A 25,117-nucleotide genomic window follows, 5' to 3' on the forward strand; every position below is an offset into this window, starting at 1 on the left:
AAATGCCTGAATTTCTTTTAACTTAGAAATTTCCCCTTGGTATTTTACCCTTGCACATTATTCACATTATTTATTAATGGAACTAGGTCACTTCTTACCTGGAATTCTCACAGTATTGATTTTGCTGGTTACATCCCTGTGTTGTCATTTTATTGTGTTTTTTTTTATATATATATATTTACATACATTTGTATATATATATTTGATTTTGAAGAAATTTAATGTTTCTGTACTCATTCAGCAATGTAGAAAAGGTGGAAGGAAGTTCATATCTTTGGATCAATATAAAAACATTTAGAAGCACAAAGAAGAATAACATTTCTGTTCTTGCCATCAAAGAGTAAGGGACCTTTAGGGAGAGGTCTCCACTAAAACCAACAGCTCCTTTGAAGTCCCTATAGCTGCTACTACCAATTACAGTGCTCATGTTAGTGACTATGCTTGAAGAGAGTTATACATTTACTTATCCTGTAAATACCAACTGGGCATTCTCTGTGAGGTGCTAGGGCTACAGAGATAAACAAAACAAGGTGTGTCTGCTCTTGTGGAGCTTACATACAAGTGTGTGAGTGTGGAAGAGAAGTGGGGAAGAGAAGACAAACAAGAAGCCATGATAAACAGGCTTGTTCATCTCGTCTGCACTTCCTAGTATTGTGTCCAGTGCTTATCCTCTTATTCAGTACACATCTTCTGTTACAGGGTCCAAAGAATATCTGTCCTCTTTGCTCGTCACACATATCCTGTTCTTCAGAGCTGGACTTCACCAGTCTGGCTTCTCCATTTCTGGATCAGCTATGTTGTAGGGCCTGTTTCCTCTTTACTGGTGATACTGAAATGATTATTCTGACTAGATGGACTTGCCCCTCACAGGTTTTCAAAATCTCCACCATTCCCTATTGCAAAGGTCCAGCCTGCTCCTCTCATTTACCTTACCCTGCTGGCCCCTGAAGGCATTTGAGGTTGAAGGCTGCCCCTGCCTTGCCCTTTTATGTTTCAGATATATTTTAGATGAAAATAATTATTAGTGAATGTAGCATCTATAAGGAAGTCTGAATGGGCTACCATCAATTTAATAAAAGCAGAATTTGAGCATTATTTCTGAAATATTTTGGAGTAAGGATTCATCTGAATTATCTGTTTGTATGTTTGTACTTCCCTCACATCCTCATCTTTGATATATATCTGAAGCACAAAGAAACTTACCAACTTTTTTTGGATCCTTTGCATGGTTCGGTGGGTTATGAGGACTAAGCCATGGTGCAAGAGAAGTTTGTTATGAAACCACAAATCTCCTTGGATTCCTGAGGTTTCTTTCTGGAGCTGAAAGTGGGAACTAAGTGACTGTGCTACATGTTTCCCTAACAAACACAATAAAATCTGTCTGAAAAAATACAGGCCTATTTAAAGGAGACAGGGAAGCATGTTTCAGGATTAAACTCTTCCAGTTTAGAATTCAGTTCCTGCCATCCAGAGGTTTTTTGGGATGAAGTTTTATCTGATTTGCTCTGCTTTGTTATTATTGAGGCATGACTCACTTAGAATGCAACACACATGAACATTAAGGAGTGATTTTTTTTTTCTTCTAACATTTTTGTTATTCTGTGCCTCTTACTTTGTTTATTGATAAAAATTTTAGCCTTCAAAGCAGTGGTGAGAATAAGCCACTGAATTCTTCTGCATGAAGAAGCCACGGGAGTTCTCCATCTGTGTCTCCGCAAATAAACACATAAAAAGACCATTCATTTAATCTAAATCTGTCCTAACAGCTCAGTGCAATCATGTTTGAGAGTATGGCTATAGAACAACTGGTATGTTCTTGAGGAGATGTTTAGCTTGAGTTTTGATTAGTCAACAAATCTATTTAGAAAAGGAGTAATTTGACATAAAGCAAATGACAGATGTGCTCCACAGGGAAATGTTTGTTTTCTTTTTAATTACCATTTATATTGAGTGCTCACTGTTGACACCACTGGTAAATATTCAATTTTGAGATCTCTGATATCTTTGAAGGATATGTTCACTAGCTAGTGTTGTGGCAGCCACATGTGATTCTCTTTTTCCTGTATTTTTCCTTTAGTATATGTATTCCAGTGTTTATTATGGCATCACATGCCTTGAATGTCATTGTTACTCAAAACAAAAAAAAAAAATGCATGATATAAAGTGACAAAAGTGTAAATTGGAAATTACTTATTTTTAAAAAAACACATACTCATCCTCCTAAATTCTGCTAACGTGTTTGTTCTGAAACATTTTCTGAAGATATACAAATGACCAGTTCTCCAGGCATCTCAGATATTTTAAGCTGCTACTGGGAAATTCATTGAAATAAATGGGAAAATTCTGTGGGCATAAATGTATGTGCACGATAAATAGGAAACGTGAGGAAGTGAGAATTGACAAGTAGAAATTGAGTTAGATTAGAAGAATTGGTTTGAAATTCTCACACATTCCAACAAATCAACTGAATTTTTAGAGGCAGAATTTGACAAAGTGAATTTTAGATTCTGCGGTGTTAAACAAATCAAAATTGTCAGGACCATATAAGGCACATGCTATAAGTGTAATAAACTATTGTTGAATCTGTCATGTGGTGAGAAAGGTGAGCTAGCATCCTGGATTTGGACTCTAATTGGTATGGGATTGTATGGAGAGAGGAGGGTTCAGACCTTTTACAGAAGAAACAGAAGCAGTCTTTGGAAGATCAATGATGCTAGGCCATCAGAATCTGAATTTGATAGGGAAGAGGAAATATAGTGAAATTACATTGACAACAGCAAAATACTCTTTCAAGAAAATGTTAGGATTATGTTTTTAATGATATGTTAGATTTTTTTTTTCTTCAGAAATAACACATCTCTAAAATAAAAGCCCAACCCAAGTCAGTGGGAAAGTCTGAATCATGTTACTAACATCCACTTTACATACTTTTTAACATCATATCATGTTTAAAATGAGGTCAGATTCAAGATTAGTCCCAGGCAAAATTATAAACTAAGAAATGGGTACTTTCCTTCATTGCTAGTAATAGTATAAATAATCTATATGTAGAGCACAAATTAGCTACAGTTTTTAAAATCCTTAAACGGTTCATAACTTTTGACCCACATGTAAGGATTTATTATTCTAAGGCTACAATTACGGAGGTGTAAGAATTAATTGGAATATGAGGCTGCTCATCATAGTGTTCCTTATATTAGTGAAAAAGTGGAAGGGATCTAAATGCCCACAATAGGGAATTTGTTAAATAAATTATATCTGTATGATACATTAGAATTCATACTCTTAAAAATTATGGTACAGAGGAGGAGTTGGTGATTTAGGAGAATGTTCGTGATGTTTTTCTCAGTGAATAGAAATAGGATACAAAAACTGTACAAAGTACAAATTGAGAAAGTTAAAATCCCCTTTTAGGATCATTTCTTTCACTTCTCCATGCTCTGGACCCTACAGGAGGAACTGTGAACAAAACAAAACAAATGTAGGCCCCCTAATGTGATAGTGGAAATACCTGATTTTTCACAATCATTTTAGGCCAAAAGGTGTGATTAGTGTGGAGATCTTATGACATTGGCAGACCAGAGGAGCCATGGAATCTTTCAGTGCACTTAAAAACTGCCATGTTGTATGATTCTTAATTTTGCATATGTGGTAGGCTGTGCTCTTTATAATAACTGTTGCATTAATGTTTCTGTTTTTTCTAAGTAAAATGATTTCCAAAAGGGGGAAATAGGTCTCCATGGTTTAAAAGAAAAAAAAAAAAATCATTGAGCACTGTAGTGCTCAGCTCAGTGTTACATTGTTAGATCATTAGGACGTTTAGCAATACCCCTACTCTGAAGGAAATAAGATATAACCAGCCCTAGAGAATGATCCTCCTTTGTGCCTTCTCTATATTCTCTGTTGTCATCATACCTGCAACACATTGCACTTGTTTTCATATCTGTCTCTCCTATACTGAAGGGTATGCCCCCTTGAAAGCTCCTGTTCATCATCACATCCTTACCACCCAGTACAGGGTCTAATTAAATGCCTTCCTGGCAATCCAAAAAATGCCCAGTGTGGCACTGAGTATATAAATAAAATACTTTAAAGAAAGGCAAATCTGAAGAAAGATGCTAATGCTTACTGAGTGCTTCTCATGTGTTAGACACCATACTTAACACTTTATATGCATTTTATAGTTTAGCAATTGCAAGGACCTCTGAGATCCGTATCATTTTTCAATGGATGGTGAAACAGATTAAATAGATTAAGTACTTTGTTCAAGGTCAAATAGCTAGTGAGAAGATGGGACCATGGCTCAGATTTGTTATCCTAACTCCAGAGTCTATATTTTTTTTTAACTCCTAATACCTTTTTTGTGCAGTGATGTTTACTTCTAATTTACTCATGATCTATGCCAGGCATCTGCATCCTCATAGCTGGCCAAAACTCTTTGGCTTTATCCTCTCATGAGAGAATAATACACTTGCCTGGAAAATTTACCTGCAAGTTGCAAATTCAAGATACGGTTTCATTCTAATGTTCCACCTTACTTTCCATTTATGAGGCAAAACTTCTATTTTGACATGGTGTAATGACTCTTCTTTCTCTTTGTATTTTATAGTCAGATGGAACAGAAGTTTAAGGTTGCCACATTCAGTCTTTGGCTTCCTGTTCTAAAGGGCTCTTAAACTAGTAGCTGTAAGCCAGGAGGATGTGTTTATCCAGTGCTTACTGTAAGTCCTCCATTCTCCTAGGGCTGTGCTGGCTGTTAGATAATTATAGTCCTTAGTATTCTTTTTGTCTGACCTTCCATATTGTTGCAACAGTAATGTCAGTACCACAGAATGAACCCTTGAATCTTCTTTGAATCATTTACAGATTATTTGTGAGTGTCTTGTCTTTTGAACTATATTATTATTATGTCTTAAATTTCTTCTGGACCTCCCACAACACCAACCATAAAACTCGAGTATATAGTAATGATTCTAGGGAGGATAGCACCAAATATGTTATCAGGAGAGCTAGCTTCTGGTCTGGCACCACTACTATTTAGCAGCAAGATTTTGTGCTTTCTTAGCTAGGACTCAATGGGCCTCACTTTTCTCAATTCAAAAATCAGAAGGTTGGTCTTGATAAGTCTTTTCTAGCTTAAATTCGGGATTCAGAGACCTTTGTAGGTTTTTTTTTTTTGCAGTTATTTGATTGATCAATTCTTTGTAGCAGCATTCACAGGAATAGAAAGGTCATAAATTGACCTGGATTTACAAAGATGATGCTAAGTTCAGTTTTGAATATGTGACATTTGAGAAGTGATAGGGTGTACCTACATATAGATATCCTTTAAGAATGGAAATACATGGGTGGCTGGTTGGTTCAGCTGGTTGAGCATCCGACTTCAGCTCAGGTCATGATCTTACAGTTCATGGGTTTGAGCCCCACTTCAGGCTCTGTGCTGGCAACTCAGAGCCTGGAGCTTGCTTTGGATTCTGTGTCTCTCTCTCTCTCTGCTCCTCCCAGCTCATGCTCTGTCTCTCTTTCTCTCTGTCTCTCTTTCTCTCTCTCTCAAAAATAAATAAACATTAAAAATTTTTTTTAAAAAGAGTGGAAATACAGACTTGGATTTGAAGTTGGTAGAGGTACTATCATTCTCACTGACCTCTTTCGATAGTGTGACAGTCATAGACTTAAGGTACAAAATACTTATAACAGTCACATAACCACAGATTTTTAGATCTGAAAGAGACATACATATCATATGGCCTGTCCTGTTTTCCTATATACAAGTTGGAGAAATGGAATTTGCCCAGACTTACATAGTAGTTACAGATCTAGTCTGCAGACCAGAGTCCCCTATCTCCAGGTTCCTGGTTCATCCCTTACTGTGTTTGTTAAGTTTCTACTTTGACTGCTTTTTAACATCTGTAATATTCTTTTGTGAGCAAAATTCACTAATCATTATATGTCCAAGTACACACCCAACATTATTTGTTAAAATTTGGTGTAGCTTTCTGGGAAAGAAAAGCAATCAAAATACAGTGTCATTACTGTATCTGAATTTTGATCTCTGTAATGAAATGGTGTTATATGTATGGAAACCAATTTGACAGTAAATTTCATATATTAAAAAAAAAAAAAAAAAAAGAAATGGTGTTATATGAAAAACACTGAATTGTGCAGTTAAAAGGTATAATTTTGTGGCATATATTGAGAGCTAAGTTATGGTATACAGTCCTAAATTGTTTTTGGTACCTTCATGAGGTAATTAATCTCGCATCCCTACCTACCCAGATCCTGTGTTAGGTCTGGTGTATATGAACAGTAGGCTGATCACATTGTGATTTTCTATAGAGTTATGATACCGAAATAAATGTTTGTGTCGGGTCTCCATTTTGTTCTGACAAAAGAACTGGTTACCCATGACAAAGGTCAAATGGAGATCTGGCATCTGTTTCACTACTTGCAAGACATAGTCTCAAGAATATGTAATACATATAACTCCTTGCCAGAAAACTGAAAGGAAATGATTGCATTTGAGTACAATGTATTCTGCAACAATACTTTAGTGTGCATGAAATTTAAAACTGCTGGCTTTCTAAATATGATTTTTTAAAAGTAGATTTAGTTTATTTATTTTTTAAAACATACCCATTGTGTCATACTTTATGGGATAGTCTTAAAAGGCGAGATTTAAGACCAAAGAAACTAAAAAACCTAATGGCAATGATTGCAAGGTATTGAATTTTCCAGTAAAGTACTCTAGTGTAATGTGTTTGTTGGTTTCTCCTGAATGTTCTGTTTTCGTGAGCATTTCATGTTATTATGTCATTTTATCATAATGGTGCCTTTTTTCCCTACCCATCATGATCTCATAGTGCCTTAGAATCATCAGTATCAAGTCTTAAAGTCTTCAATAGTGTCTCGGTTTTATACATACACAAATTAGTCAGGGTTTTACATAGGTAGAGACCACATCTACCTCCTTCACCGAGTATCTTCCACAGGACCTGGCCTGTATGTAACAGACATTTAATTAATTGTTGTTTTGGGTTATTTTTTTCTTTTTGAGTGAATAAATGAATGAATGGCATGCAGCCCTAACTAGCTAACTAGTTTAATTTTAAAAAAATGTATAAATTAATATACTCATGCATTTATATATATTTGAGGAAGTATCCAAAGCCTCTGAAAGGAAGATTTGATGTTTTTGACAACAGCCTTTAAAAGTAGTCAAATTCAGGGACACCTGGCTGGCTCACTTGGAGGATTATGTGATTCTTGATCTTGGGGTCCTGAGTTCGAGTTCCATGTTGGGTGTAGAGATTACTTAAATAAATAAACTTTTAAAAAGGACTCAAATACCCTCAGTTAACAGGAAAGTCAATATGGCTCAGCTTTTTATTCACTTGTCTGATGCCAACCTGCAAAATAGGTCTGTCATAGTAGAGAAGTGTTGATGATGGAAATTGTTCTTTATGAAGTTCCCTCAGCCAAAGGAGAGGTAGAAGTGCTTTGTTCTTTACTAAAACCTGAACACCAAAAGACTTAGCCCAAAGTATGGTCGAGGGAGCAACCCTTGAGGCTGGGTCCCTGATGACTTTCCTTCAAAGGCCTCTCTGCCCACTGAGCCACTGTTCTATCTAGTAACATTGGGCAGGACAGGAACAAGAAGTTAATTCTACCTGTAACTCCTTTCTATGTGGCTTTTGAGAAGCTACCATTTGAACTCTTACTTTATAAAGTCATAGTATCAATGCTAACCTATTTGGCCAAGATATTATGAAAAGTAATTTAAGGCTTTAAAAAAAAAATCCATGGTTGAAGCCACATTTTTATACAGACTTGTCATAACAATGTTTGTTTCTCACTTTACTGGTTACTTCAAGACCCAAAATGCAGTAATACATATGGTTAATATACATGGTTTGTTTTGTGTTCTGAAAAAGTATGCATGGTTTCAAAAAAAAAGGGAAACTTTTTTTTTTCTTCACAGCCTTTCCCCCACTGAAACTGAAAAAGGAAAAAGAAATTATGCAAGCTTTTTTGAAGGTGCAGACAAATTTGGCATTTCACTTATGGGAAAATTTTGCAAAACTGTACTGACTAAAAGTGATTTTTGTTTTGGCTTTCCTGTGAAGCCATCCAGAAAGGTCAAAAATTACTGGCATTGCTTTTGTATGAAACATTTCACATAGACTCCACTTGTAATTCAGCCAAGTACATAATTCAGGTCATCGGTGACACACATATCCATACATTGGAGCTGGTCAGTGAACAGAAAGTAGTCATGAAATGTGGATATAATATTACCTTATGGATAGACCAAGTTGTACAGATTACAGCAAAGGAAACTTTGCATTAACATGCTTGGGAAAGGTTTCCTGAGTTGATCCCTGCCCCCACCCTCCCTCAGTGGGAAAGCCAATTGTTTAGTGATTAAGACAAAGACATCACTTGGCAAACATTTTGGCCTAAACTCTGTGATATCAGTCTCCTTTAGGGTTTTCCACATAAAACAAATTCTCCAAAGAAAACACAGAAATTGAACATAAATTTGAAATCCATTTTTATACCCTTTAAGGTCTCTTTAACTTAATCATGTATTTCTTAATTTTTATTTTATTTCTAAGTAGATATTATCCAACATTAATAAGTGCTAAACATTCACAGTGGAGTTTCAATCCAATAGTCCTTTATGGTTATCCTCACCCAGTTCCCTTTTTATGGGGGTTATGATATCTTTCTTTGTTTCTGTGTCCTGAGGGTCACTGATTTGGGAGTGGCTTCCATCACTTTGAGGTAGAAAGTAAACATTATGCTTTGACCCCTTAGGACAAGTTTGTCTTGCTTTTGTGAAGAGTGGCTGTGTGCTCAGGGGAAGTACTCTCACTGAAGTTAGAAGGACTCCGTAATGTTGCGCGTGTTTTGTCACTTGTCACTGGGGAATGAAACAAAGGAGCGGTATTTCACTCTTGTGTAAGCCCCTTCTCTGTGTATATTTACAGAAATTTTTAGAGTTCTCCCACTTGCTGTTTTGTTAGGTGGGTTTCATTTAATATGTTGATGCGCATGGCCTTAAAGCAGGTATAAGTCCTGAGACCCACGGTCTCCCTGTTGGAGGCAAGGGAGCAGGGAGCACCAATGCCACAAGAGTGCCAGGATATGGGAGTTGTGTTGTTGGGTGTGCTAGGCAGGGGAAGAATTGTCTGCATATCATGTGAGTTGAAAATAGGTTTAACATTCTCATATCCAAAGAGTTCCATCTGGAAGCTGTTCCTTGGCAAACAGAAATAGGTGAATATTCTCATATCTTCTGGAATGGCTGCTACATAGGGAATAAGAGTCACTCCAGTCACTTTTTCCTATTTTTTGGTAATGGTATATTCACTTTCATTATTCTTTAAGACAGAGAAGCTTTGTGTCTAAGGTTAAAATATATGATCTTTTAAATTCTTCCTCTTAAACCCCTTCTATATATGTAGAAATGGCATTCTTAATATACTGATTCCATGGTGTACAATTTACATTCAACGCACTGTTTTCCTTTTCCTCTAGCACATGGCCTTTATTCCCACTGAATTTTTGTTCCCATTTCTCAGTGTTGTTCTCTTTGCTGTCTTGTGGTTTAAATAATCTTCATCATCTGCCTCCCAAAATTACAGTGTTAAAACTTCTCCTAAGCCTTCCACCAGAAGATACTTGATATACAACAGTGAATTTTAAAACTGTACCTCAGACAGCCCTCCACAGTCCTACCCTAAATCTGCATCATCTTGCCTTCTCTGTTAATGTGGGAAGCCCCCTGGGCAGGAGCAAGCAGTGCCTCTATGTTCTATGGCAGACAGCACTTCATCCATGGTCAGTACATTTTCATAAAAATGAAAGATGAAAGGAAGTGTCTGTGTTCAGCAGGTTAGTGCCAAATAAGTGTGGAGGCCAAATGAGGCCACGGGTGCCAAACCACAGGGGTTCGAAATAATATTTAATATAATATTGTCTCATTGAATAACAAATCTCATATTGTAATGTCTGAGTCAAATCTTCCCTTGGTGCCAGACTTCTCTGTAGTCCTTTTATCTTTCCCTCAAGATATTTCAAGTTCATAAGGGGCAAGGTAACAAGACCCCCTTCTAGGTAGTGAGTAGGAAACAAACCTGATGAATGTGGAAAGAAGTGAATGGGTGTGAGGGCCATGGATTCTCTGGGAATCTGACCAAGTGTCTACCATGATGTGCACTGAAAAGAAATGGAAGTTTGCCATTAACCTAGCTATTGTGTAACTTCATTTACCTAGATAAAATATGAATTGTAAGTAGTTAGATAAAGTAGCTGAGACTATTAATATTTTAGAATAGAGAGCTCATAAGTAATTATATTTTTCTGTGATTGTTAGAATACAGCATCATGAAGTACACATGGAATAACTAAAGTGAAAGGACAGTTCAGTAAAAACTTGACATTGCAAAGATTGGTTATTTCCTATCTTTGTATTATTAATATAGAGCCTTAATTGTCCTTTCCATTTCAAATGGAGGCTCATACTTTCTAAGGTGGCTCAGAACAGACGGGCAAAATGGATCAAAATAATCTGCCCTTCATATGGTTATAAAATTTTTACCAACCAATCTCCTTTTTTGCAGCCAAACTTCTCAAAATAATAGTTCACACTTTAAGCTTCTACATTCTGATGTCTTATTTATCTGTCAAAGCATTGTGATTTGGCTTCTGCCTTCACTTTATTAAAAGGGCTCATTAAGTTTTCCTGTCTTCCTGGTTGCCAATCCTGGGACATTTTCTTCTCCTTTTTTGTATTATTTGGTGCTATTTGACTGCTCATTCCCCCACTTTTGAACTATCTCCTTCACCAAAATCCTGCAACAACAAAAACCTGTGCACCATTTCTATATTTTGTACCTTGGTGAATAGCCAGGAGTGTTTCTCAAAACTCCCTATATTTCAGGGCACCTGGGTGGCTCAGTCAATTAAGTCAGACTCTTGATATCAGCTCAGGTCGTGATCTCAACGTTGTGAGATCGAGCCCCACCTGGAGTTCCACGCTGAGCACAGAGTCTGCTTGGGATTCTGTCTCTCTCCCTCTCTCTCTTCTTCTCCCCCACTGTGTGCACGTGCACACACTCTCCCTCTCTCTCTAAATAAATAAGTAAACATTAAAAAAAAAACCAAACCTCTGTGTATGTCTTCCTCTGCTCTCCAGTCTGATTAGTCATTCATTAGTATTGACTATACGTCATAAATATTTCTTGTTCACACCCTGATGTCTCTAACCCAATAACCATGGGAATATAAATCTTCCCCCAGTCTAAAGTTCTTATCTTTACTCCATATTGCCTCAATGGCTCTTTAAGAAAGCATACCTGATCAACTCATTCTTCTCACAGTTTGTTATTTATGCCTTCTTGCCAACAATATAAAATCCAACTGCTTGTGGCTAGCCTTTGCTTTTCTCATCCTGAAATTACACCTTGTGCTATAGCCATGTTTCCAGAAAGCTTGAGTTCCCTCACTTTTCATACTATTTTCTTACCTCTATGCTGTGATACTTATTTCTGCCCCTGCCTGGTCTATAGTTTCCATTCGTATTTACATAGGACTAGACCCCTGTTACCTCCTCTGTGCAGCTTTCACAGGGCACTCCATTGCAGAATTAGGTGTCCAGCATTTATGTTTCCACAATTTTTATCATAGCTGGTTATTCTTGCATTATATTGAAATTATCTTTAAACATATCCCTTTCCTCACTCTAGACCGTGAGACCTTTCAGAGCAGAAGCTGTGTCCTATGCATCTTGTATTCCTGTATCCCTGGTATAAATGCCAACTCCATAGTGAGAGGTTGTAAGAGTTTGTAGAGTGGATCTTTGTCTTTCCAAAGAGGCCTTACCTTTCACATTCCTGTTCTAGTAAGCTTATGAATTCATCACTCTTCTCCATGTATTCTTTATGTTTTCTCTTTTCTTCCTCCAACTCCAATATGGTTTGCCTGTGAGATTTTTCTGCCATTAAAAGCTGTTCCAGGATTCGTCTATGAGATTCTTTATGTTTTTCCATGACTTTGTCCAACTACAAAAAGAAAATGCATTTATAATGTGTTAACTGTAAATCCTTCATAATACTGCCATCTTTCATTCACTCTTTTAGAAATGTCTAAGTTTTGACTAATTAATTTGGCAATGGGTTTCTGATATTTTTGTTTGGTTTTTATCATTACCGTTGTTAACTGATACTTTTTGATGCATTTCAACACAAATGTAATCTTTTTACTGTCATAGTTTTTTGTTTTTTCTCAGACAGAATAATTGGTGCCTCTGTAGATATCAGAATAATTTACCCAAACCCATTTTCTGACACTTCCTCCTCTCTCCGGAAAAACTTTGTCAGAGGAATGATGTAAAGTAAAGAAATCCTTAGATAATGTTTGATTCTGAAGCAGCCTAGCTGCTCTCCTGCCCCAGCCCTCCCTCCCTTTAGTAGGCCTGTTGGATCCCGTGGTCCATTATTCACTGAATTTTGCTTCAAGGTGTTTACATAATTTAAGAATTCTTGTTAATCAATTCTGTGTTGGTTATGTAGTGTTAATGTGAACAGATGTTAACACCAAGTCCTCTCTGGTTTCTGTGGCCTACTTATAGCTGTGTTATAAAATGATCACCCTATGCCTGATTTATGTGTTTGTCTTCCCTACTAGACTGTGAACTCACTAAACGCAGGGCCTACGTTGAATTTTTAAAAAATTCTTAGCATCTACATCAAAAAGAATCAAATCTTTCCATTTGCAACAACATGGATAGATCTAGAAAATATAATGCTAAGCAAAATAAGTTAGTAGGAGAAAGACAAATATGGTATGATTTCACTCATGTGGAATTTAAGAAACAGAACAAATTTAAAAAAGAAAAAATAAAAAGAGACAAACCAAGAAACAGACTTTTAAGAGAACAAAGATAGGGTTACCAGAGGGAAGGTGGTTGGGGGGAGGGATGAGTGGAATAGGTGAAGGGGATTAGGATTACACTTGTCTTGATGAGCTCTGAGTAATATATGGAACTGTTGGGTAACTGTATTATACACTTGAAACTAATATAGCACTGTATGTTAACTATACTGGAATTAAAATTTTTAAAAACATTCTTAGGATCTGACAATGCCTTGCTTATAATAGATGTAAAATGATATATGTTTAAAGATTGAAAACAAAACAAGCAATCAAGGAATCAAGAAAAAAAAAACAACACGAGGAGAGGAGACTGATTAAAACAGAAGTGGCTCAGGATCTTTAGCCAGTGATAAATTAAGATCCAATTAAGAATGTGGTTTGGGGGGGTGCCTGGGTGGCTCAGTCAATTAAGCATCCAGCTCTGGATTTTGGCTCAGGTCACGATCCTAGGGTAGTAGGATCAAGCCCATGTCAGGCTCTGCGTTGACCATGGAGCTTGCTTAAGATTCTCTCTCTCTCCCTCTGCCCCTTTCCCCTACTCACTCGCTCTCTCTAAAAAAAAAAAAGAAAAGAAAAGAAAAGAAAAAATATATATATATGTAGTTTAGAAAGCATGTGACTTTCTAGATTAAATAGTAGGTGCTATAGTTGGTAGTATTATTTGATTTTGCCCTCTGCCTTTATTGTAAAATATTGAAAAATTGTGACTCTGAATTTGAAGCCAGTTTAAATTGTATATCTTTAAAAAGCACATACATGACTAGGATCCGAGGCACAAAATGGTCAAGTTATTTCAGAAAAAGAATAGAACAAAGGTATACCAGCATATAGAACCCAACTAATTCCCTCGAACCTATAAACGCTTAGGCTGGTTGTCTAGTTTTCTAATATAGGTTTATGAGGTGCTTTAACACACACACGCTCACAGAATACTTCATTATGCCAAACAGGTGTTGATGGTTTTTAATAAATATAACCAGTACTTTTGTGGAAGCTGAAATTGCTAACTTGTATTGCCTGCTGGCAGAGTCACTGTTAACTAATGACCATCTTCTGAGAGGCAGGTTGTAGTGCTCATTTGTCCCAGGTCTCAAGCCACAATAGCCCTCTGAAAATTTCTCACAGTTCTCCAAACATTAGAGTGGATTATAAAGGAAATTCAAATTAAATGCTTTTCGAATTTGAGAGTGAAATAGTGATAGGATCAGCCTTACTTTAGGAAAGTTGTCAGTTGACTTAGAAAAACATTAAACTGAGAATAAACTAAGGGTTGATGGGGGTGGGAGGGAGGGGAAAGTGGGTGATGGGCATTACTACATGCTGTTCAGTGCAGCCACTAAGGAGCTTATATTTGCAATAGGAGTAATTGCAAAGCTATCAAGTAGTGACCTTACAGAGCAAAAGCTCCCAAAGAGTCACTGATTCCAGAGGCCTTTTAGCTTACAGTTGAAGTTTTATTCTGTGCCTTAATTTCTCCATGCCTAGAATGCCTCTTGGGAAATAGCCAGTTGTTTTCAATTCAGTTTCTAATACATACCTGACAGATCACATGATGGACCTCATCCTCCCTGAATTCATTACATTTCCCATTACTTGTGTGTGTGTGTTTAGCCAACCCACCTAACCTTTTTGTACTTCAGGTTCTTCATTTATACATTAAGAGGTTGGACTTCTCAGATCAATTCCAGTGCCACAATTTTCTCAAGGAAGGAAGTGTTTTTTAAGTGCCTATTATGCTATATGTACTAAAGTACGGTGGTAGTTGCTATGGGGAATACAAGAGAAGTTTGAAGTCTCAGTGGGTATACTCCTACTTGGAAGATAAGACACACACATGAAACAATTAGGAGCAGTATAAGGTGGTACATCATTAAGTACTAAGGGACTACTAGAGAACCATTGCCCCTTTTTTTCTTTATCCCTACTTGCAGGTTGAATAATGCCTGGAGAAGAAACAGGAAGACTTATCCATCATTTCAGGGAATGCCCAGGGCAGAATGATAGAAAAGGTGGCTCTTTAATGTTTACTGTGCAATGGCAAGCTTTCTGCTTATCATTTTAGCTTCCCTGATATTGTGTCCTACCCCTAGCCCAGCAAGGCACCCAAAACTTAAAGCTTACTTCTAAAGGAGGTTCAACAATGGCAGTGTTTTTCAAAGTGTGGCAGGCTGACCACCTGCATCAGATGAATCACCCTGAGAGTTTATTAAACATATGGATGTCTGTCTCTCCAGAGGCAAGGGAAACAAAAGCAAAAATGAACTATTGGGATCTGATCAAGATAAAAAGCTTCTTCACAGCAAAGGAAACAATCAGCAAAATTAAAAGGCAACCGACGGAATTGGAGAAGATGTTTGCAAATGACATATTAGATAGAGGGTTAGTATCCAAAATCTATAAAGAGCTTATCAAACTCAACACCCAAAGAACAAATAACCCAATGAATAAATGGGCCAAAGACAGGAACAGACACTTTTCCAAAGAAGACATCCAGATGGCTAACAGACACATGAAGAGATGCTCAGCATCACTCATCAGGGAAATAGAAATCAAAGCCACAATGAGATGCCACCTCATACCTGTCAGAATGGCTAAAATTAACAACTCCTGCAACAACAGATGTTGGCAAGGATGTGGAGAAAGAGGAACCCCTTTGCACTGCTGGTGGGAATGCAAACTGGTGCAGACACTCTGGAAAACAGTATGGGGGGGTCATCAAAAAATTAAAAATAGAACTACCCTATAATTCAGCAATTGCATTACTAGGTATTTACCCAGAGGATACAAAAATGCTGATTCTAAGGATCACATGCACCCCAGTGTTTATAACAGCACTATTGACAAAGTATGGAAAGAGCCCAGATGTCCATCGACTGATGAATGGATAAAGAAGATGTGGGGTATATGTGTGTGTATATATATATACCTATACATATATACATACATACAATGGAATATTACTCAGTGATCCAAAAGAATGAAATTTTGCCATTTACAACAACGTGGATGGAACTAGAGTGTATTATGCTAAGTGAAGTAAGTCAGAGAAAGACAAATATATGATTTCACTCATGTGGAATTTAAAAAAAAACAAATCAGATGAATGTAGGGAAAGGGAAGCAAAAATAAGATAAAAACAGAGAGGAAGACAAACCATAAGAGACTTAAATACAGAGAAAAAACTGAGGGTTTGTTGGCGGGGCATTGTGCGGGGGGATGGGCTAAATGGGTGATGGGCATTAAAGAGGGCACTTGTTGAGATGAGCATTGGGTGTTATATGTAAGTAATGAATCGCTAAATTCTATTCCTGAATTTAAAAAAATATTTTTTAAAAATATGGATGTCTGGGAGTACCTGGGTGGCTCAGTTGGTTAAGCATCCGACTCTTGATTTTGGTTCAGGTCATGATCTTGCAGTTCATGAGTTTGAGCTCCATATTAGGCTCTGTGCTGACAGTGCACAGAGATTGAGAGCTTGAGATTCTCTCTTTCTCCCCCTCTGTCTGCCCCTCCCCTCTCTCAAAATAAATAAATAAATTTTATTTGAAAAAAAAAAAGAAAAAAGAAAAGAAAACAACTTAATTTGCTATGGCACCAAAAAATAAAGTAAAATACTTAGGAATAAACTTAACGAAGGAAGTGAAAAACCTGTACTCTGAAAACTATAAAACTCTGATGAAATAAATTGAAGATGACACAAATGGAAAAATATTTCATGCTTATGGATTGTAAGAATTAATATCGTTAAAATGTTTATACTATCAAAGCCATCCTTGTCAAAATCTCAATAGCATTTTTCACAGAACTAGAATAAATAATTCTAAAATATTTATGGAACCACAAAAGACCCCAAATAACCACAGCAATTCAGAGAAAGAAGAACAAAGCTGGAGATATAATTTCAGGTTTCAAGATATACTACAAAGCTGTAGTAATCAAAACAGTATAGTACTACAGGCACAAACATAGATGTAATAGATCAGTGAACAGAATAGAGATCCCAGAAATATATTGAAACTTATAGGGTCAGTTAATGTATGACAAAGGAGGCAATAACAGACAATGGGGAAAAGACAGTCTCTTCAACATATAGTGTTGGGAAAACTGGAGAGATATATGCAAAAGAATGAAACTAAACCACTTGCTAACACCATACACATGTATACAACACACACACACACACACACACACACACACACACACACACACACACAACTCAAAATGAATTAAAGACCTAAGTGTGAGACCTGAAACCATAAAACCCCTAGAAGAGAACACAGGCAGTAATTTTTTGACATCAGCTGTAGCAACATTTTTCTAGATATGTCTTTTAAGGCAAGGGAAACAAAAGCAAAATAAACTATTGGGATTACATCAAAATAAAAAGCTTTTGCACATTGAAGGAAAGCATGAACAAAACAGGAAGGCAGCCTACTGAATGGGAGAAAATATTTACAAATGATATTTGATAAGGGGTGAATATTCAAAATATACAGCTCAACACCCCCCCCAAAAGTCAATCACATTGAAAAATAAGCAGAGGACCTGAATAGACATTTTTCCAAAGAAGCCATTGAAATGGCCCAGAGACACATGAAATGATGCTCAACATCACTAATCAACTGGGAAATGCAAATCAAAACCACAATGAGCGATCACATTACACCTGTCAGAATGGCTAAAATCAAAAAGACAAGAATAACAACTGTTGAGGAGGATGTAAAGAAAAAGGAACTCTCGTACACTGCTGGTGGGAATGTAAATTGGTACAGACACTGCGGAATACAGCATGGATCTTTCTCAAGAAATTATAAATTGAAATACCATGTGATCCAATATTTCCATTACTGGGAAAACTAATTCGGGAGAATATATGCACCCCTATGTTTATTGCAGTATTGTTTACTATTCTTTGTAGCAAAGATATGGAAGCAGCCTAAGTGTCTATTGAGAGATAAATGGATAAAGAAGGTGTTGTATATATAATACACAATGGAATATTATGCAGCCATAAAAAGTGCTGAGATATTCATCCTTTACAACAATATAGATGGACCTGGAGGGTATTATGCTAAGGAGAATAAGTCAGACTGAGAAAGACAAATACTTTATGATTTCACTCATATGTGAAATCTAAAAAACAAAGCAAATGAATAACAAAAAGCAGAATCAAACCTATAAAAACAGAATAAACTGATGGTTGCCAGAGGAAAGTGTGGTAGGGGGATAGGCAAAATGGGTGAAGAGGGATGGGCGATACAGGCTTCCAGTTATGGAATGGAGAAGGGATGGGAATAAAAGGCACAACATAGGAAATACAGTCAATGATATGGCAATAGTGTTGTATGGTGGCAAATGGTAGCTACACTTGTGGTGAGCATAGTATAACGTAAGGAGATTTTGAATCACTCTGTTGTGCAACAGAAACTATTGTAACATTGTATGCCAACTATACTTAAATTAAAAAATATATATTTTAAAGACCTTTGGCTTTTTACCATTTTTACTTAAGCCTCCATCATGCTTCTTTTCATGTCAGGTAGTTTTGGAAGGACTGGATGTTTTGGGGGTCTTACTAACAGGAAATTCATTTGGTTTCACACTCACTTTTATGTATAGTCAAGCTGTTGCTAGACATCTTGGCATAGGAAAGGCTTCCAGAAATTTATTGGCCACTGTGCCGCCTCACCCAGCCATTGTCAAATAAAGATGAAAGGCCAAAGATTATATCCCAAAATGAATATGTCCTTTGGTTCCCAGCACTGGAAGTTTATGGATTGAAAGAAGAAAGTTTCAAAATATCTGGAGCCAAAAGCTAGTCAGTCAATGAAAATTTCCCTTTCAGTTCCTGGCTTCAGAATTTCTGCTTCTAAGTAAGCTTTTTACTTTCATGTAAGCCCATCCATGTGTTGAAGAGTATGTTAGTTAATTTAACATTTTTCTGTACTTTTTAGTAATCTAATTTCAAAGGATATGTAGTCCACAATGTTACTGAAATGGAATTTCTTTATGTTCTACATGACTAATTCATACTCTTCCTCTGGATCTTGGGTTGCCGGATTCTTCTATCTTAATTTTATCTTCCATTATACTCTCTGATAGTGCTTTGTGGTTTTCACCATAGAAATCAATATTATATATAGTTGTATACTTACTTTCTGTCACTCTCTTAGACATTAAATATGCCAAAGACAAGAAGCACAACTATTTTTATACGTCAACTATTCAGTAAAATTTTTTTAAGTTTATTTATTTATTTTGAGAGAGTGAGAGAGGACACATGAGTGGAGGTGGGGCAAAGAGAGGGAGAGACAGAATCCCAAGCAGGCTCCATGCTTTCAGCGCATGGAGCTGAAACATGAGGCTCAAAATCATGAACTGTGAGATCGTGACCTGAGCCAATATGAAGAGTCAAACGCTTAACTGACTGAGCCATCCAGGAGCCCAACTCTTCAGTAAATATTAAATAAAAGAATAAAATGAAATTTAAAAGCTAAATTATACAGTTGCTTATAACAAGTAGTTTAAGAACTGTCCTAAGGTGTTGCTAACAAGATATGCAGATTATTTTATTACAGTACCCTGATAAATCCAAAATATATTTTTCTTGATATCTTTTTTGGAAGAACTAAGAATATGTTAGGCAATTAACTTCAATATCTTTTTTTTTAAGGGAACTTCTAATATAGAACCCTAGTTTGGAAAGGAATAGGAGGTAAAAAGTGTTATAGACTCTGAGTTCTTATGTCTTCTCTTTCTCTTGAGAGCCCAGCTATCCTGTCACTCCATTCCTGTTCTTCTAGCTCACATGCCTCTACCAGTCTTTCATCTTAAGTCATTGTTCCTACCATGTGACGTAACTGAGAGCAGTGAGTTCTTCTAAGCAATTTTGCCTTAAGAATAGATGAATCCCCTTTAGTTTGGTTAAGATTGTTACATTTTTCAAAAAGAGTGTTGTGAAGAAAATAAAAGGTCATGGGATGTTAACACCCCAGGATGGGAAAAAGCGAAAGAAGAATAATTATTCAGCATGCAGATCCTTATTCTGCAATAATTCAGGTACAGCCATGGATGGTCTTGGTGAGAAAGCTGCCTAGGGAATCCTACTTAAAATTCCCCCGTATTGTTTACTCTGGATACTTCCCCTTGCCTCATTACGTCTCGATAGAAAAAGAGGGCAGACAGCTGAACTGTTGGGTAACTAGACTTATGTGGGCTTCAAGGGATGATGGATAGACTGATAACTGAGGAGGGAGAAACCTATAAGGCAGCAGTAGAAGACAAGAGAAGAAAAGTGGGCAAATCATGGAAGTGAGAATGTGAGAAGTGTGTATACATAGGGGAGTATATATGTGTATGTGTTTTGGGAATAATCAAATACAGTTGGATTTGTAAAGGGCTAAATTATAGATAACTTTCAGGGACAAGCATTTGTAGAGAGGTTATTTCCAACTTTGCATGTGTTTAATAGAATTATTTTGAAACTAAAGCTTTTCCTAGTCATTTCAGTGTAAGTTTGGAATCATTCCATTCATTTCACACTGAAGTATTGAGGGGTTGTCCCATTTTTGGAGTTTTTTAAGGATATTTTCAGCGATCATCAGTTTGCATTTGCGCTTATATGGGTTGGGGAATTTGTGCCGAATGCTGTTTCACAGTCACTATGTTGGGAGCCAGGATACGGTTTTAACACTCTTGACTTGAATGAAGCTTCAGCTCCTCTTTCTCAAATTTGGGTTAAAGTGCAAGTCAACAGACTTTGGGTGGTCTCACCTTCACCCCTCAGAGAAGCAAATCCACATGACCAAACTCCTTCACAATTTGGCAAGACAGTAGTCTTCTCTCATGAGACACCCAAGACAAGAATAGCAAGGACATTGGAGGTCAGTCCTGAGGTAGGTTGCCAGAGCTTATGTGGGGGAAATTTGTCCAAAACTTGCTTTCACTCTCTCCAGCCTTAACTCATGCTCCTAGTTGTTTCCCTTTTATAAAAATGAAAAATTATGAAATTTTCCATTGAGGTCTCGGAGGAAAATAGAAGAATAAAATAAGGATGCCAAAGAGTTTTAGAAATGTCAGCAAGGAAAAGAGCAAGCAGTACCACATCTTCATGTAGTGGTGGCCATGTTGGGACTTTTCCTCTCTGCCATTGTCATTGCTGGGCACTCTTGATAGGGGAAGATCTTTGCTGTTATTAAACTTTTGAAGGAAAAAGAGGATAGCACTCATCTAAAATACATGCTTTCTAAAACTCCATTTCTTGGACAGTTCTTCAGATCATTTCCATTCATGCTCAGAATTTCTATGACATAATACCTCAGTGTTTTCAAAGAAATTAACCTCTGTGCTTGAGCTTTATCTGTTTTTTATTATAGCCTGTATAGCCTTCAAGTTCCCACAAGTGCCATCCCGTGTGTGTGTGTGTGTGTGTGTGTGTGTGTGTGTGTGTGTGTATCTGGGTGTTTGTGTCTCTATGTGAGTGTGTGTGTGAGAGAGAGAGAGAAATTCTCTTGCATTTGTCAGCTTTCAGTCTCATGTCAGGGAACAAACCTACTGGAAACATCCTGTATGATTTATTCTCCTTTTCTTTCCTGTAGAACATGTAGTATTTATCTAGTTGGGAAGATTTTAAATGTGTTAGAACACAAAACTGTAAATAATCAAAAAAGAATTATATGTCATGCTCACCTGCCAGGCCTAGTGCTTGGCTGGCTAGTGAACTTTTCCACCTTCCAGGTGCACACCCCGATGTGATACATACCTCATTCATTGGTTTTTCATAGATGTCCTCCTGCCAAGGGGCAGATTTTGCTTGAAAAGCATCTCGCTGGAGAGCCTCTAACACCTTTTTTGGAGTGACAAACCCATACTGAGCTTCCAGCAAAGCCAAGTCCATTTTTTCAGCCTTTAAAATGCCTATGACTTCATCTCGAGCCTGTAGGAACAAAAGGCATTTCAGAAAGCTTGCTTTATCTACCAGCAGTCTCTGAAAGTGATCTCTTGTGAGAATTGAGTGCTTTTTTCTTCTATTTCAAATATAAACAAATCATATTTGTTTATATTGCCTTTTACAAAAGGTAGCAAAACTATGTCCCTTCATCCTTCTTATAATCTAATTATACATTAATAATATTTGAAAAGTGATCACTGTGCAACATGGGGGAGACTCAACATTTTTTACTGTTTGACAAGCAGATAACGTGATACTCTTTCTATGGGCTGACATGTAACATTTTCAAGGGTAAGAAATAAGATTCTCCTATATGTATAGTAGCTGTTTTTAATTTTTTATGCAGGTTAATAATGCTAGGGCAAGTCTAGGAGCCAGTTCACATGGGGTATAAAAGTGCCTTTTGTTATTTAAAGCAATCCAGAAGTCGTCTGGTATTATTCATACATGCCTGTGCACTGAAGCTCATGAGCAGCACGGACAAAGGATGTGATCTTTCACGTGTTGCTTGCCAATTGCATGTCATAATGAGAGCCCTTTTACGTAGGATTAATTGCCCTTCCAGTTGGCAGAAGAGAATTATGTGTATGTGTACTTTCTTTCATGTACATACAGGTATGAACCACAGATCATCTATTTCCGTGGCAGCATACACACCAAATTCACAAGCAGCCTTCTCCTTGAATGTAGGGATAATTGTAAGCCAGCTGACCTGTAGTTCTCCTTCCAGAATGCTCAGAAGAAATAATAGATCATCTCTTGAGAGGTCCTCTCCTTGGTGACCGATACCACCGTGTGACTTAGGACAGGGAAGAATTGCCTCCGACTCACTGGTGGGGTCTTTGTCTTGCTGTCTCTGCTTCATGTCCTCAGGCCCTTGGAAACCATGGCCTTTACTATGTCTTGGAAACTGCTTTGGGACTGAGCCCTCTGTGTCACTGCTTCTGGAACGCATTCTTTAAAGCCTGAAAAGAAGGAAAACAATTTGTAACTCCTAATGGAAGTGGAGTTTTAATAAGGGCACCTATTACTGCTTTAACAGGTCTGCACTCTTGCTCTATTTACCTCAGCCAAAGACTTGATCTTTCTGAAGTCTACAGCAGAGAATGGCATTAGCAGATTCATAAATCACAGGTTTATTTACACTTCTGTTTTTAAAATCAACATTTTAAAAAGGTGTTCTGCTTTGATTAAGGCCACTTATGTCCATGGGTAAACAGACTATATTTGAACTTCATCCACCAAGTATTTCATCTCCGGGATCCAGGTCATGCCTCTAACCACAGCCCAAGTGTTTACTGGAGTTAAGATGTACTTAGCACAATTGTAAAATAGTAAATTTGCTAATTGTTCTAAGTTTCTGCAGATTCACATTATAGTATTTCCTTTGGAAGCTTTAAAAATTTTTGAAATTTCTTAATCTTTGGTGCTTTAAGATAGAAGCATCAGAATTACTGCTAGAAAATACTTTGGGTTACATTGTTTTGACAAGGAAGTCCAATATTAAAGGAATGAAGCCTTGGTCTCTGGCTGTATCCCTGACATTCTGCTAAAATCCCAGATCTATCCTTGGATACGTCAAGGATTTATTGTTAGGACACTTATCTCCAAAACAAGAGACAATGCTGCCTATAGTAGTTGGCCACTATGGAAAATATAAATAAATGCATATTTGAGGGACCCATTAGCTCACATCTGATTATATTATTATCCAAATTATAATAGCAAGAAAAATTGTTCCAGCTTTGAGGTTTTTAATGAAAAGACAGTTTGCATTTTTTTCAGTTTTAGAAAAAATGCTACAGTGAATATTACATTTTTTTTCCTGTGTACATTTCTCCTTTAGGGTATAGGAGTGGGATTTTGGGGGTGCACAGTGTATGTTCTCTCTACATTTAGTCGAATTTATCAATTTTTAAATTAATTTTTTTTCCTTATAATTTGCATTAGACACCAAAACTTGATCAGTGACAGTAGAAAAGAGTGTGAAGACCGTGGACTCTGGGACCACACTGCCTGAGTTCAAATCCCTACTCCATTATTTGTTGGCTGTAAAACTTTGGGAAAGTTACTTAATACCTGTGTGCCTCACTTTTATCATCTGTAGAATGACAATGATAGAATGTTTGTAACCTAAAGTTGCTGTGAGGGTTACATGTCCGCACACATCAGATGTTTGCAACATGCCTGGTAGAAAATTGGCACTCTAAGTAAACATTAGCTTTTATTATTAATATTATTATTAACTTTATTTTTATTTCCCCAAATTGTACAGTGAGTCTATATGCCTTTATAGTTAGGAAAAAATTTCAAGAAGAAAAGCAAGTATATTTGATTATCTCTGTCATCTAATGAGGTGTGAGGTATGAATACAGAAGGGGGAAGAAAAGATTACAAGAATAGCTTTGTGTCTTTGCTGGGTACTCTGTTTAAGAAATAATTCTCGGGGGTGGGGGGCGCCTGGGTGGCTCAGTCAGTTAAGCGTCTGACTTTGGCTCGGGTCATGATCTCACAGCTTGTGGGTTTGAGCCCTACGTCAGGCTCTGTGCTGACAGCTCAGAGCCTGGAGCCTGCTTCGGATTCTGTGTCTCCCTGTCTCTCTGCTCCTCCCCTGCTCACACTCTGTCTGTCTCTCAAAAAATAAATAAACATTAAAAAAAAAAAAAAAAAGAAATCTCCAGATGCCTGGGTGACTTTGTCAGTTAAGCGTCCTACTTCAGCGCAGCTCAGCTCAGCTCAGCTCATGATATCAGTTTGTGAGTCCGAGCCCTGCATCAGGTTCTGCTAACAGCTGGAAGCCTGGAGCCTGCTTCCGATTCTGTGTCTCCCTCGCTCTCTGCCCCTCCCCCACTTGCACTCTGTCTCTCTTTCTCTTTCAAAAATAAACAAATATTAAAAAAAAAAAAATTAAAAATTTAGGGGAGCCTGGGTGGCTTAGTCAGTTGGGTGCCTGACTTCAGCTCAGGTCATTATCTCGAGGTCTGTGAGTTGGAGCCCCACGTCGGGCTCTGTGCTGACAGCTCAAAACCTGGAGCCTGCTTCGGATTCTGTGACTCCCTCTCTCTCTGCCCCTTCCCCTCTTGCACTCTGTTTCTTTCTCTGTCTCAAAAATAAAATAAACATTAAAAATTAAAAGAAAAGAAAAATAATTCTCACCAGCCTCAATTTGCTGGCACCACTTGAGACACCTGAGTGTCAGAATAGTTTAGAAACCTTGAGGACTTCAGA

At 37.3% G+C, this 25,117-nt stretch overlaps 2 protein-coding genes across 3 annotated transcripts in view; one reads left to right on the forward strand and one right to left on the reverse strand.

Moving 5' to 3' along the window:
• Positions 1 to 23,137, reverse strand: part of FILIP1L (filamin A interacting protein 1 like) — a 112,806-nt gene extending 89,669 nt beyond the window's left edge. The window contains exons 1-3 of the mRNA XM_007095961.3: positions 22,602 to 23,137; positions 21,701 to 21,874; positions 11,887 to 12,065 (exon numbers count right to left, since the gene is read on the reverse strand). Of these exons, the coding sequence (XP_007096023.2) occupies positions 11,887 to 12,065; positions 21,701 to 21,874; positions 22,602 to 22,844 (596 nt within the window). The 5' untranslated portion in view covers positions 22,845 to 23,137. The remainder of the gene's footprint in view (positions 1 to 11,886; positions 12,066 to 21,700; positions 21,875 to 22,601) is intronic.
• The window catches only part of CMSS1 (cms1 ribosomal small subunit homolog), a 381,170-nt gene that overhangs the window by 98,808 nt on the left and 257,245 nt on the right, over positions 1 to 25,117 (forward strand). The gene's annotated exons all lie outside the window — the stretch shown is intronic.

The sequence above is a fragment of the Panthera tigris genome, chromosome C2 (assembly GCF_018350195.1).
Source record: "Panthera tigris isolate Pti1 chromosome C2, P.tigris_Pti1_mat1.1, whole genome shotgun sequence".
Taxonomy (NCBI): Eukaryota; Metazoa; Chordata; class Mammalia; order Carnivora; family Felidae; genus Panthera; species Panthera tigris.